This window comes from Prosopis cineraria, unplaced genomic scaffold, assembly GCF_029017545.1.
Source record: "Prosopis cineraria cultivar Desert tree isolate PC_DT_omini unplaced genomic scaffold, ASM2901754v1 PC1, whole genome shotgun sequence".
NCBI classification, from domain to species: Eukaryota; Viridiplantae; Streptophyta; class Magnoliopsida; order Fabales; family Fabaceae; genus Prosopis; species Prosopis cineraria.
In genome coordinates, this window is record NW_026555332.1 from 8,423,588 (window position 1) to 8,438,350 (window position 14,763).

The window sequence follows — 14,763 nt, forward strand, 5'->3', positions numbered from 1 at the left end:
TAGGCAGGTTTAGATTTGTGATATCCCTGAGTGTAATAAAGTTGAACTGCGTAATAAGTATATCATGGTCATTTATGTCAAGTAAATTAATGAGTTGAGTTATGAGGGGAGACACATGTATATGAGCATAAGACTTAAATTCTCTTGATGGCACATGATGTTCCCAGATCCTCAGTTGCTATCAGGCTAGGTTACAAAGGTTGCCAACAATGGGATAATTTAATTATATGCATGTAGACACTTAGATCACCTTCATCATAGGTCTGAGTGTTTAAATATAGGGGTATGAAAGTTTTCCTTTGCATGCTATCATGATTGTCCGATAACTCAAGGTTTGTCGTGACAAGTAATTCTTGTGATTACGGTAAGTGCGTATTATGTGTTGGCAGTAGCGAGTAACGTTGCAGGCCGCGGTGAGTAGGCCACTATGCCTTACATCATGATGAGTGTGTCTCTAACCACAACGAGTAGGTCAATATGCAGTTGGCAATGACAAAGGTATTCTTAGCCACGGCGAGATGGTACAGTATTCTAAAATGGTTGTTTTGTCCTTTTTTGTTCATTTCTCAATGCTATGTTTTATTTTTCCATGTTTTTGTATGATTTTAAATGCTCTAACTTTAGAAAAGTATACTATTTCATCTTTAATGATTCTTTGATATCATAATCTCTGTTTGTCATTTAATAATTGTTTTCAACGTTAAAGTCATGGTTGATCCTTTCATTTAAAATTGTTGGTTAGTAGATTTATTTAGAAGCTAATGACGGATGTTATTACACTAACTTGTTAGATTATAAGCCTCCAAAGGAGGAGCTAAAGCAAGAAGTAAAGTTAAGGGAAGGAAGAGATGATTTTCCTATAGCATTACTATATACACTAAGAGATGAAAAAATATAAATAATTTTATGAGTTATGAAAACTCATGATGTGATATTAGCATGTATAATTGATGTGTTAGGATGCATAATGACCAATTTGGAGTCCTAAACTAGCCTTGAAATCATAATTTTAATATGCAAGATTTGGTGTTGTCTAGCTTAGGCTCTTTGAAGGGCAATGCTACTGTTTCATTATATATTATTCATTAAACCATGCTCATTGGTCATGAGAATTTTTATGAGCGAATTAGACACATCAATATTTCTAACAAGTACTAAAACTAGGTCATTTGGAAGTCTAAAACTTGAGTTGTGAATTTTTCGAGTTATGGCACATATTCTTTCCAAGAAATAGAGCAGTTATGGTAATCGAATAAACTGGATTGTTTGGAATGAGAAATGGATGAGAATGTATTTTTATCATGTAAAGTACTTTAAGATCTTTCAAAAGAATTTTAAAGCATTCTCATATAAATTTGAGATTTAGTTATGATTTTTTAAAGTTCAACAAAAATTTTAGCCTTATCAAATAAGCAATAACCTGACAATTGATATGTAAATTTTAATTTGTGGGCGTCAATTTTTGTTTCAATTGGGCCATATCGATTCGCGGAAAGTATTAAAAGTGAGAATATGACACATACTGCCCCATTTTATTACATTTATCTCTCTTGAGAGAAAATCTTTGCTTTACATTATTCCCCTTTTTTCATAATTCTAAAACATCATTTAATAACATTTTTGGTGAAAATTAATACCATTTTATTCTTGAAAGAATTCAATATTTATTATTATTATTATTGTTGTTGTTATAATAATAATTTTAAACGCATTAAATGATGAATAAGTTTGATAAAGTGCCATATTTTAATGAAATCGAGAGCTTTTTTTTTTTTCAGTAGTGGTCTTGCTATAAATATATTGTTGAGCAATTATAAGAAAGCCGTAAAATATTGATAGAGATATTTAAATTAGATTAGAATTCATTGAACTTAATTAAAGGTATTTTGGAAAAAAAGGATAATTTTTTAAACAATAATAGAAATTGAGTAAAATATTGAAACACACGGTAGAGGGATATATATATGGTTGAGATTGAGGCGCACTACGTGGCTCGGGTGAAAATGACTAGTGATTAATTAGTCAACTTATAATCCACCTTTAATTTCTAAATTCGAGTTCTTGGATTTTTTTTTTGATCTAATACTTGAATGCATAGTTGTTAAACTTTTAAGTTAATTTTTTAAATTTATTATTTTTACGTTTTTAATTTATAAAATCATATTAACTCTATCATACACTTATAATAGATGAAACTTGATTAAACTCGTGAGTTAATTCTTTAAGTTTATCATTTTTACATTTTTAGTTTACAAAATTATGTTAACTTACTTATAAACTCAAACTAGATGTAATCCATTAAACTTGCTAAACTTGTCGATTTTTAATTGAATTAAGCAAACTAGATATATACTGTGTAGAACTCACTTCATAAAAGTAGTGTAACATAGTTCAAAGAAAAATAAAATTCAAAAATTATAAATTAATATTAATAAAAAAGAAAACAAAAAAAAGTTGCCTATTTTAAAATTTTCACGTTCTGTGTGATAATCAATCAATATAAGTAATTTCAATGATTTATATTTAAAATATTTAAATCAAATTACAATAATATTTTATATTTTAATTATTTAATTATATATTTTTAATGGTTATTTATTAATAAAAATAAATTTTTAGAAGCTTGTGATTCGAGTTTACATCTCTATTATGAATTTACTTAAACTCGTAATTTCAACAACCTTGCTTGGATGAATATTTTGAGTCACACTATTTATACATGATTAGACATAATCACTTATGACATTATATTAAGTTTAAGTTTTGATAATGACAAATATAGTTATATTAACATAGATAATATGTTTGAGAATATAAAATAGTTGACTATATTCATTAGTTATTTTCTTATATATATTAGTTAACTATAAATATAGAATAAGTGCTTTAAAGTTTTTTTACTTATATTGTTCTATACTATATGAGATTTGGAAAAATTGTTTATATGCTTGAAAGTTATTATATTCTATCATATTTTTTCTTATCCAAAATTGATTATATATCTAAAGAGATTGAAGTATTATTTTTCATAATTAAGATATTTACAATATATATAAGATTTTTTATATGCATGATATGATATAATAACTTTTATACTTGTTCACATACATATTAATATTTGGACTAACCACTTTATTCATGACATATTATTGAATATTATCCAAAGTAGAAATATGAGTGAGCATGAAGAGGAGGCCATTGAATTAATCATTAGCATGCTTCACCCAAGAATAAAGAACATAAAGATGATGAGAAAGATAATCCAATTAGAGCTTAAGTAAATGAAGACTTATAAGATTGGATCATTCATAACCTTAATCTTGATAGGTATAATATCTTTAGGCTTTTTAATCTTTATGTTAAACTCATTGTTTTATATATATCATAACATACAGTTTGTTTTTAAGATAAACAATAAGATATAACATTAAACTTGTTTTCAATTAATTATATCTCACTAAATTTGAAAATATTTTCTCTTAAATATTATTTAAAAACCAACTCCATAAAGTTTCTTAAAGTTTATATTTACTCAAAGTGATGTATGTTATTAACACTTGAAGTTCATTAAGAGTTTTAAAGATATTTAGTTTTGTCCTTTATTCAGTATTTTTTATATATTTTTTAATATACAAATTTATTTAATGTGAAACTTCTTTCATTTAAAAATAGACTTGTAAATCTTTCTAAAGACATCTATTTCATTCAAAATATATTTTATATGAAATAGATATGATTTTTTTCAAAATTGACTATTAAAAGCTTCCAGTACTCAGAAAATGCTATTGACCTTTACTCACTATTTTTATCTCTCAAATTAATTTGCATTTTTGAGTGAGTATTATTTCTTTGGAAAATATGTAATGGGTGTCCTAAATTAGGACTTAGATCATCACACTAACCATAGTTAATCAAGGACTAACCCAAAGGGGTTATCCTATAGAGATTAACCTAAACAAATCATTAACAAGTATTTTCACAGACTATTTAAAATAAACAAGAACTCACATCATTCAATTAACCATATGTGGAAGTATGATTAAGAAATACATCTCAAGATAGGAGAAAAACTCTCCCTTATTTCCTTTCTGTGCCTTACTCCACATATATATATATATATATATATCTTTATTAATATAACACTTGGCCACTCAAACCCTTCCATAATTGGCAGCGAGGGTCCAAGGTCTCATTCACATTTATCACAATAATTATCACATAGCCATCATACTCTATATATATCATCCATTTATAAATAGCTTATCATATGCATGAATTTTTCTTTTTATTCATATATAATTAATATCAACCACTCACCCTTGGACAACAAAACATAAGGGGAGGCCATAACAATATTCAATTTCTCAAATCATGCATATAATAACTATTTCCACTTGCACAAATATTTTGGCCCACTGATATAAACATAAGTACCAAATCACATTCCCACAGGCCCAAAATATATTTCCACGTAACACAAAACCCATAATGCAAGTGGATCAAAAATATATTATCCTAATTGGCAATATCATAAACTAAATACACATATCAAAATAAAAAGAGAAAGGCCTACAGAAGTGATTATTATCACTTAGCCTAATGCTCCTTTCCTCTTTTCTTCTCAGATGAGTTAGCTCCTGTAATATGTTAAAAGAGAAGTGTGAGTACAACCACTCAATAACCAAGGTACACCTAAGTTATACAAATGCATGATAATTAATCATGAATGCAAGTGGCTAATAAATTTATTAAGATAACCATATAAACAATCATATTAAGGATATGTTAATCACATTAACATCTAATTCATATGAATAATCTCAAGAATAAAGTCGAGTATAACATTGACACGATTGCCCACAAGTACTGAATATTTGTACAAAATTGGCACGGCCACATATACATTATTCACATATTTACCACATGTTCTCAATTTGACAATTACAATCATAGTCTCAAACATAGCCATCAATCACTCAAATGGCATGATAATAATAACATGCATGATTAATCTCTTCCTTATATTCCCCCTTATTTTCTCTGACATGAAATCCGTGGGCCAACAACCAAAAGGGATTGTCCATATGGTGAGACCACCAAGGCCTTAATCATATCATGAGAGGCTGCTAGGCCAGGGTTTCCTTAGTCACTTATGAACATGATTTCTCCTAAATCACACACTACAGGGTGTCATACCCAAGACTAGCTCTACCTAAAATTTTAGGTAAGCCAGTAGGGTCAAGTCCCTTAATAAGAATAATGTTATAGTACCTTACAAGGTAAATAGCAGCTATAACCCCTAGGATTATCGGTTAATAGCCAAGTACCATATGGATTTTGCACAACCGTTAACTCCTTCACTAAGGCGAACTCCTGATATATGATCATGCTCATGAGAAAATACATTTCAAAAACTCATATATATAATTCACAATTATCTCACATGCTCATCAACTTTCTTGCTCACAAGTATCAAGAATCATCATATTTTAATCATGCATCTTGCATTAATTTTTATATTATCACATAAATCACATTAGCATCATATAAAACTCAACATGCTCATATACAATTCATTACTATGCATAATTCATAATTTATAATCAAGAGTATGCACATCATTACCAACCATCAATCTCATTACTCACATCAAGTCACAATTAACTTGATCACACATTATAGGGTCTCAACAAAGCCACATATATATTACAAACAATAATTTTAAAATTTAGATATATATATATATATATATTCATTTGTTTCACAAACATAAATAATTAATTAACACACAAATGCATAAAATAAATTTTCTTCAGTCACCTTAACCTTTGAGAGGTCAAATGTTACCTTTCAAATTACAACACTTTCAAAGTTTTTCAAAACTTGATTGGTACTTAGTAACAATTAATCTACATTTAAATCACATCACAATATGTCAATAATATTATTAACATAATTTTTACTCATATTCTAACACTTAGGTATTTATTTTATTTCATTTCATTTTTTTTAAAACTTTAGTCTTAGCCTCTTGAGTTCTAAAATATAATTTCATATATTTGAACCTATCTACTTGGTTCAATAGCCTCCTTCACAATAATTTCATTAAAGTTTGGCTAAAATTATCATTCAAATCATAAGAACAAAAAGAACCTATTAATCCAGTAGCAAAACTAGCTAAACATTACAATTAACTTCACAACTTAACAATTCAACCAAGCAATTCCTAGAAGTCAAATGGCACATTTCAAACCACAATTTAATCATGAACATCATCATCAAAATCATAAATGAGTGTCAATTACAATATTGCTAACCATATCACAAGTCTCTCAGACTCAGATTAACAAAAACGGCTAGACATCCAACATTCAATAATATCTCAACATAATAATTAATTCACAATAATATCACTAGCCCAAACACAAACTCTCTTGAGTTTGGTTCACAAAAAGCTTAGACAAATAACAATCCATAGTTACAAATTTAATCACAAACATAAATGCATAATATGTCCCTACGTTGGCAATTACATGTGTGTGTGTGTGTGTGTGTATGTGTTCTACTACATAGAGAAAGGAAGCTATACAAGGTACAATCTAGCTCTAAGTTTTTGGATCCTTCTCTTTGTCATTACCCAAAGCATCACATATAAATATTAATCATAGGGTGAGATAAACATCTCAATAAGTAAGGAATCTTAACTTCTAATATATATAGGTATAAGCATTAAGGGCATGTAAGGCAGTAACTAATAATATTAAATCATAACAAAATATTAAGTATGCTTGATCAATTAATTTTTTTCCTTATGTCTTCCTTATTCCTTCTGACTGAGTCCATAAACTATAGTTCATAATAGGACTAATTTGTATGATTGGACCATCCCAAGCTCTCCAAAATTAGAGGGGTAACTCGGCCAAAGTCACTGCTTCACTAACTTAGACCATGAACTCCCCTGTTAATAGAATTTCTGAAAGGTGTCATAATTATTGCTAGCAACACATGCCCATCTTTGTCTCTCTTATGGTTTTAAAAGATAAAGATGATAATTTGGCTTTTCAATGAGTTTAAGGCTTTTGGTTTGGAAACCTTGGATGTTTGAAAAGTGGCCCCAAAACATCAATATATCCGATCCATAAGCTATTCCATAAAAAACCCATTAGGTTCATCGGTTGTTCCAAACCATCCTTAAACTATTCAAAACTAAATTTTACTTATTCAACCTTGTTTAATCTTCCTAAACCAAGGATTAAAAATCAAGGATGTTATAGAAAAAAGGGGATACAATAACATGATAGGCCAAACTCATTATGTTACCAGATCCCTCCCTCTTTTTTTTTTGTTTATTACTTTTTATTATTTTCTCCTAAAATTCAAAGGTTTAACTAAGTTTGTATATTTTTTGTTCAAATAAAATTTTTTTAATAATAAAATAGCTATAATAAGTTAAGTTGGAATAATATCTTAAATAATTTAATTTAATTTCACCTAACCTCATTTATTTTCTTCCTTTTCTAAAAGCTACGACTTAGAAAAAAGTCCTCAAAAGTTAATCCCACATTAATCCTAATTAAATCCTAATTTATTTTAATGTATTACTTTAAATTTTTGGGATGGTATAACTCTTCCTTCCTAATAAGAATGTTGCCCTCAAAACTCAATTACCCTACAAGCAAACAAACAAAACCTACCTATTGGAATAGATGCAAGTATTGATACTTTAAATTTCTTGGATGTTACACTCTTGCCAGAAGAACTACATTGCTTAGTGTTGTCACTACTAGAATTCCTACTTATATTATGCAAATAGCGAACCTCCTTATAGCTGCTTGCAATGAGTTGAAGAGGAATAACCGAAACTTCTTATAGGGCTCTACAAATAAAAAGAGAAAGGTTCACATTGTAATATCACCTAATTTACTCCCAATACTTAACCATATCACTATACCTTACCATGATAATGGGAAATAGGAACTAACTGCATTTATAAAGAATTAACCATAGTAAAAAAAAAGAAAAGATTTAATGTGAAGGTGGGTGGGCATGGGTTGAGACCAAGAAAATATTCTCTAGTATACTAGAAAAGTTCAAAAACCCTATTGATAATTGAAATTCTTTTGCTACAAAGGAACCCTGGAACCAGAACTACGACATTTTCACATTTTCAAACATCCAAGGTGTCCAAACCAAAACTAAAGTGCCAAAAGCCCTCACATACCCCTTGACTATACTCAATAAACTTAGAACAACATATACAATGCACCACAACAATCATATCCAACATTATCTGCATTTTCACTCCTCAACTCCAATTTTATCAAAAACATAAGGGCAAATATTCAACGTGAAATATCCAAAACAAACATTTACAATCACTTGAAATATCCAAAATAAACATTTACAATCACCTAAAATAACCATAAACATACTTGTACTAGTATTTTTTTTTCCTATTTTCCTCATGCAACATAGCCTAGGGTGCAAAATACACTCAATCAAATACAAGTAAATGCAATACACTCAATCAAACGCAAGTAAATGCAATGGTGCAAGTATTTTAAAAATGATTGTCCTAGTTAGAAATACCATTATTAATTACGCATATAACTTATCAAAATAAGAGGCATACAGTAAGCATACGGATTCTTAAGCCTCATATGCTTTTCTCTTATTCTTCCTGAAGCTAGAGCTTGTAAGATTTTAAATAAAAGTGAGTATAACTACTCAATAACCAAGAAAACTCTAAATCACCCACATATATGTCAAATCAAGTAAGGCATACAAAGTGAGCAATTAAATTTAGTTCATCTCATAATGTAATATCATATCATATGATAATGAAATGCATGATCAAATATCATCTTTATCTCCTCCTTGTATTGCCGACTTAACCTATAGGCTAACACTTCAAATAGGGTCACGTCCGTGCAAATGGACTTACCTAAGCTCACCAATTATAAGGAACTACTTAGCCAAAAGTGCTGCACTCACTCTTAAACTATGAATTCCCACATACTCGAATTACTAGAGTGTCACAAGTCTTAATCCACACCCCATCCAGGTTGATGTGGCAATCTATGATTTGGGTAACTTATCCTGCACCTAATACAAGGTGATATTAAGGATTACCTGATCTAAACCAAACATTGGGGCCACCCATAGTTTTGGTAACATCCACATGGACAGAAATATGACTAGATTCCTCTTAGGGCAAACTCCTACCCAATTAATGATCATGCAAACATACTCAATGCACCAATAATGCATACTAGATTTCATAACACAATTAAACTTACCATAATCATATATTCATTATCACAAATTCTCATTCACTATCATATTATTTAAAAGCCTAATTGCCAATAAATAACTAAAACTTTCATGATTGATCTTTTCTCATTTATACAAAAAAGGCACACTTGCATTTGAGTTTCTAAAATGATAGATCAAGTTTATTGAACTATAAAAATACATTCATCAAGTTTACAAACACCTATAATTAATTGAATGAGCAATTACACAACTTAAATTCCTATATTTATCTCAAGCCTTTTAGAAATCAAAGGTTACCCCTTATATAACTTGCTTCTGAGCTAGAGATGAGCTTAAATGGTGCACCACGAGATTAGTCTACAATTAACAGTGATAAGTATTACTATTAATCACCATAAAAACAATTTCCAACTTCTAAACTTACACTTTAATCACCCAACACCTCATAGGTCTGCCATGGACTAGAGTCACAGATATTTTTTGGCAGTGGACTTATAGGATTGTCATTGTCAAGCAAACACTAATTGTTATACATTGATGTGTAATAAGTACAAGTTTAAAGGGAGAGTCCATCCTAAAATATTAACCTATTGGGTGGGAAAACCTCTCACACTTATAAAGCTCACACTATTTATAAGGCTTTTTGATGTGGGACTCATGATAATGATACCCCGTCAAGAGCCAATGTCCTCGACAGCTCCACTACACGGTACTTCATTCAACCTCTTATCGGTTAGAACCCTTCATGGGTAGCCCTTTCCGTGACACTAGGCTCTTAATGAAAACACCAAAATAATGAACACAAGTTCAAAGGGAGAATCTATGCGAAAGATAAGCTTATTGGGTGAGAGAGCCCCTCACACTACTTGTGAGGCTTCTCGATGTCTATATGTATTCGGCAACACAAAATATCCATGTCATATACATCCCTGGAATATTTGTATTTATTAATTACCACTCATTTAATACTAAATACTAAATATACATAACATGACTTTAATCATTTGTTACCCAAAAAAAAAATTGAATTATGCTGTTGGGCCAAGTATAAATGCTTCAATATCTTTAAATAAATATGAGGTTTCAAACTTGTGAATAGACAAGGTGTTAATATCTTGTTCAGGATAAATTCGAGGATACCTATACACAAAGGAAAAAATTGAATCAGTGAACGGTGCACTAAAAATAAATTTGCAAAAACAATAAATCTAAAGACACAAAAATGTGATTTACATTACCCACAAAAAGAAATGCTTTTTCTTTGGGCTTTTAGCTCCATTGTCCACCCAAGAAAAGATGCTTTACACAGTAGAAAGAGAGACCCAAGGGAGTGGGTGCCCCCCTCCTGTCCATGTCTCCCCCCACTTTTGATTAAAAAAGGGTATTTTTTTTAATTTTAATTACAAAAATAAATATCAATAATTATATTTTATTGTTACTGATACAAAAAGTTTTTTTTTTCCACAAAATGTATGTTGGTCATTTACTTTTTCCCCCTTCCTATCAACTCATTTTTTTTTTCCAAAATCAAACATAAATTTATCCATGAAACAAATTTCACTTTTTTGGTATTGAGCACTCAATATTCTAGGCCTTTTTTATGTTAAGTTGATGGGACTTAAATGGGGACCAAAACTAATTTGGATCGAGTTGAGTCGGGATCTTTTTAAGTGAAAAATCCATTAGTAATATTGCCATATTCCTTAAAGCTCGAACTTAAGATCTCTTATTAAGTTAACACAATTTCCAAACCAATTAAACTATGCCTCCGGTATAAACTAATTTTATTTCCTAACATGCAAGTACTGAAATATGACCACTTTTCTTTTCTTTTCTTTTCATTCATTCCATTTACATTCTGTAATGCTGATGAAGTTTTGCTCTCGATGACTCCTATAAATGTGGCTGAGCCCTTTCAGTTAGCAATATCACAATCAACAAGATAAAAATCCATCACGGAGAAATCATCTTCCCATGGCTCTGATCTGTTCTTCCAAATCCTCCATTATCTCCTTCCATTCCCAATTTCCTTCCCCAACAGCAAAGGTTTCTGACAATAGATCTTCCTCTTTCAAACTCCATTCTCCGCCTACTGCTAACAAATGGATCATCGATGACACAAGCCACTTGACAAGATTTGTGAGTGTGGAAACTTCATTATGATAATCTTACTGATATTCTTCTGTAACGTTTCTGTATCAACTTCCTTTTTCATGGCATCAGGATCGCCCCTGCGATAATCTGGAAGAAAAGTTGAAGCTATATAAGAACGTTCTTGAGAATGTGGGTGAAAATTCAGTGAAAGGTTTGTGCATGGTTGATGCTATGCAACGCCTGAACATCGATTACCACTTCCAAGAAGAAATCAACCATTTCCTAGCAACTCAATACACGATTTTCAGCACTTATGGAAGTGGCTATGGCCATGATCTTCATGAGCTTGCGCTTCGCTACCGGCTTGTTAGACAGAATGGTCACTATGTACCTGCAGGTGGGAACATATATACTTCAGAAACCGAAGCATGCATATCATATAATTTTGCTACACACACATTTTGAGAGGCTGATTTAAAATAGGTTGTTTGGTTTATTGTTGCAGAGGTGTTTGATATGTTTACAGACAAGGAGGGAAAGTTTAGCGAGAAGGTAGGCGGAAATATCAAGGGGATGATAGATTTATATGGAGCTTCACAGCTAAGAATGGAAGGAGAAGCCATACTTGATGAAGCTGAACTATTTGGCTTGAAGATTCTCAAAGAAAGAAGTGCTCACCTTGGGGTTGATAAAGCTGAGTTTGTGAGGAGTACTTTGGAGCAACCATTTCACAAAAGCCTACCAATTTTCACCTCCAGAAACTTCCTTGAAGGGACCCATGGCATGAATGGATGGGTCAATGCCTTACAAGATGTGGCCAAAATGAACTTCAATGTGCTCCAATCTGAATACCAAACAGAGATTTTTCATATTTCTAAGTAAGCATAATGCATCTTTTTTTGACATGATAATCGTTCAAAAAGTTGTTTGTGTCAGTATATTCAGCCTTTAATTATTTCCCCCCTCAGATGGTGGGCTGAACTTGGTTTAGCTAACGAGTTGAAGTATGCGAGAAACCAACCACTGAAATGGTACATTTGGTCCCTTGCATGCTTAACAGATCCATCCTTTTCAGAAGAAAGGGTTGTGCTCACGAAACCAATCTCCTTCATCTACCTAATAGATGACATTTTTGACATCTATGGGACCCTTGAAGAATTAACTGTTTTCACAAAAGCTGTTACCAGGTACACGTCAAACGTTGTCGATTATTCCTACAAATATTATTTCAGCTAGAAGTTAAAGAATATGACCGACAATGTTTGAGTACTGCAGGTGGGATATTGAAGCTACCGAAAAACTACCAGATTACATGAAGATATGTTTCAGGGCACTCTATGATGTCACCAATGAAATCAGCTACAAGGTGTATCTAAAACACGGATGGAACCCCAGTGGGTCCCTTCGAAAGGCGGTAAATATATTGATTGAACAATAATTCAATCAGATGTGTTCTTATAGTTTGGAAGATTGTTCATTGACTATTGTTTTTTACTTTTACTGCACGTAGTGGGGAAGGCTGTGCGAGGCATTTCTGACAGAAGCAGAATGGTTTGCGTCAGGGAAGATGCCGAGTGCAGAAGAGTACTTGAAGAATGGGATAGTAAGCTCGGGAGTGCATGTAGTGCTGGTTCACATTTTCTTTCTGTTGGGTCAACGATTATCTCAAGAAACTGTGCAAAAGATTGACAATAATCCAACCATTATCTCTTCCACTGCCACAATTCTTCGTCTCTGGGATGACCTGGGAAGCGCCGAGGTAAACATTTTCAGAGACTAGTCTGATATCTTCCACGCTTCGTTCAGTTTCGAACCAGAATGATAGACAAATTAAAAATATGTTGTCAGTTCATAGAGGAATGAAAAATTTGCAGGACGAGAATCAGGAGGGAAAGGATGGATCGTACATGGAATATGTGATGAAGGAGATGAAGGAGGGGGAAAGGGCGAGAGAGGTGGTGATGGGTAAGATCTCAGAAGCGTGGAAGGGTCTCAACAGAGAGTTCGTATTGGACGACACGACACCTCACGCCACGGCGCATGGCACATAGAAGATGAGCCGCAGTGCACATATTTTACATAAAATTTGTTTTTGAGTTTTAAAACTCATTATTTTAGATCCCAATTGATTTCCAAGCTTCTGCTTTACTTTCAAAACTCTGATACGGACTTATTAAATAATGTTTGAGATTTGAATTGTTGAAATTGAGATTCCTTTGAAAGAATTTTGGGAAATTCCTTTCATAAAACTTTATAATTTGGTAATCCTTGAAGGTTAAACCTTAAGTTGCCATGATTTAGAGTCAAACATGGTTTAGTAAGGGAGACTTTACGGTTTAGTCTCTTGAACATTACATCGAAGACCACAAATAACAAACGCGGCTCAAAGGCCATGAATAACAGACGTGGCTTGAAGGCCATGAAATAGATGTGAACACATAGTTCATAAGGTAACTAACCAAATATGGTCGAAATTATGAAACAGACGTGCTATGTTTGGTCCCTCTAAAAGGATCCCTAAATATATCAGAAGCCAATCCTTCCATATAGGAAAATTATTTTAAAATAATCCAAACACTATCCATAAGCCATTTTTAAAACTTCCTTTCATAGACTTTTATATGCTTGTAAAAAGTTTCTTTTAAAGATAAAAAAAATCCCATCATTTAAAAACAAATTGCAAAAATTTTGATTCCAAATATTCATCAAATACTTGCTAAATCTTGCTTTAAATTTGTATGCAAATACTTACACTAGTACAAATATATAAAATTTACAGGGTACTTTTTACATCAGTTGGAAGGCAAACGATGTAAAAAGTTAAGGTGGTGGCATTTTTGTAATTATGTTGAAGTATGTGACAATTTCTACACCAGGTGAACCTCCACCTGGTGTAGAAAGTCATGATTCTACACCGGGTGGAGTCACCTGGTATAGAAAAGTCACTTTCTACACTGGGTGGAAAGTGACATTTCTACACCGGGTGACTCTACCCGATGTAGAAAGTCATGTTTCTACACCGGGTAGAGGTCCACCCAGTATAGAAAGTGACTTTTCTACACCGGTTGGCTTTTCAACCGGTGTAGAAAAGTCGTGTAGAAAGTGACTTTTCTACACCGAGTGAAGGTCCACCCGATATAGAAAGTAACTTTCCTATACCGGTTGGCTTTTCAACTGGTGCAAAAAAATTTTTAAACTACTCTCCTTTTTTCTCCCATACAAACATAGTTTTTCTTCCCCTTCATTTGCTCTACTTTGACCCCTTCCTTTTCTCTCATTTGCTCCTTCATTATTTCCTCCCCCTCCTCCCTCAAGCAACCCGCCCATCCTCCCTCTCCCTCTCCCCCTCGCCGTCCTTCCCCCTCGCCGTCCACCCTTCCCCTCCCCACACCG

General features: G+C 32.1%; 2 protein-coding genes across 2 annotated transcripts; both read left to right on the forward strand.

Moving 5' to 3' along the window:
* Positions 1–11,226: 11,226 nt before the first annotated feature.
* LOC129310370 (probable terpene synthase 4) lies at positions 11,227–11,640 on the forward strand (the record flags this gene model as incomplete). Its single annotated transcript, XM_054952223.1, has 2 exons — positions 11,227–11,415; positions 11,500–11,640. Coding segments are annotated over exons 1-2 (306 nt in total), but the record flags the coding sequence as incomplete, so codon positions are not given.
* A 43-nt stretch (positions 11,641–11,683) lies between these two features.
* LOC129310448 ((3S,6E)-nerolidol synthase 1-like) lies at positions 11,684–14,476 on the forward strand. The gene is made up of 7 exons (XM_054952327.1): positions 11,684–11,767; positions 11,854–12,248; positions 12,339–12,557; positions 12,646–12,784; positions 12,881–13,129; positions 13,245–13,413; positions 14,247–14,476. Exons 1-7 carry the CDS (start codon positions 11,684–11,686, stop codon positions 14,474–14,476), a joined length of 1,485 nt encoding a protein of 494 aa, XP_054808302.1.
* Positions 14,477–14,763: the final 287 nt, after the last annotated feature.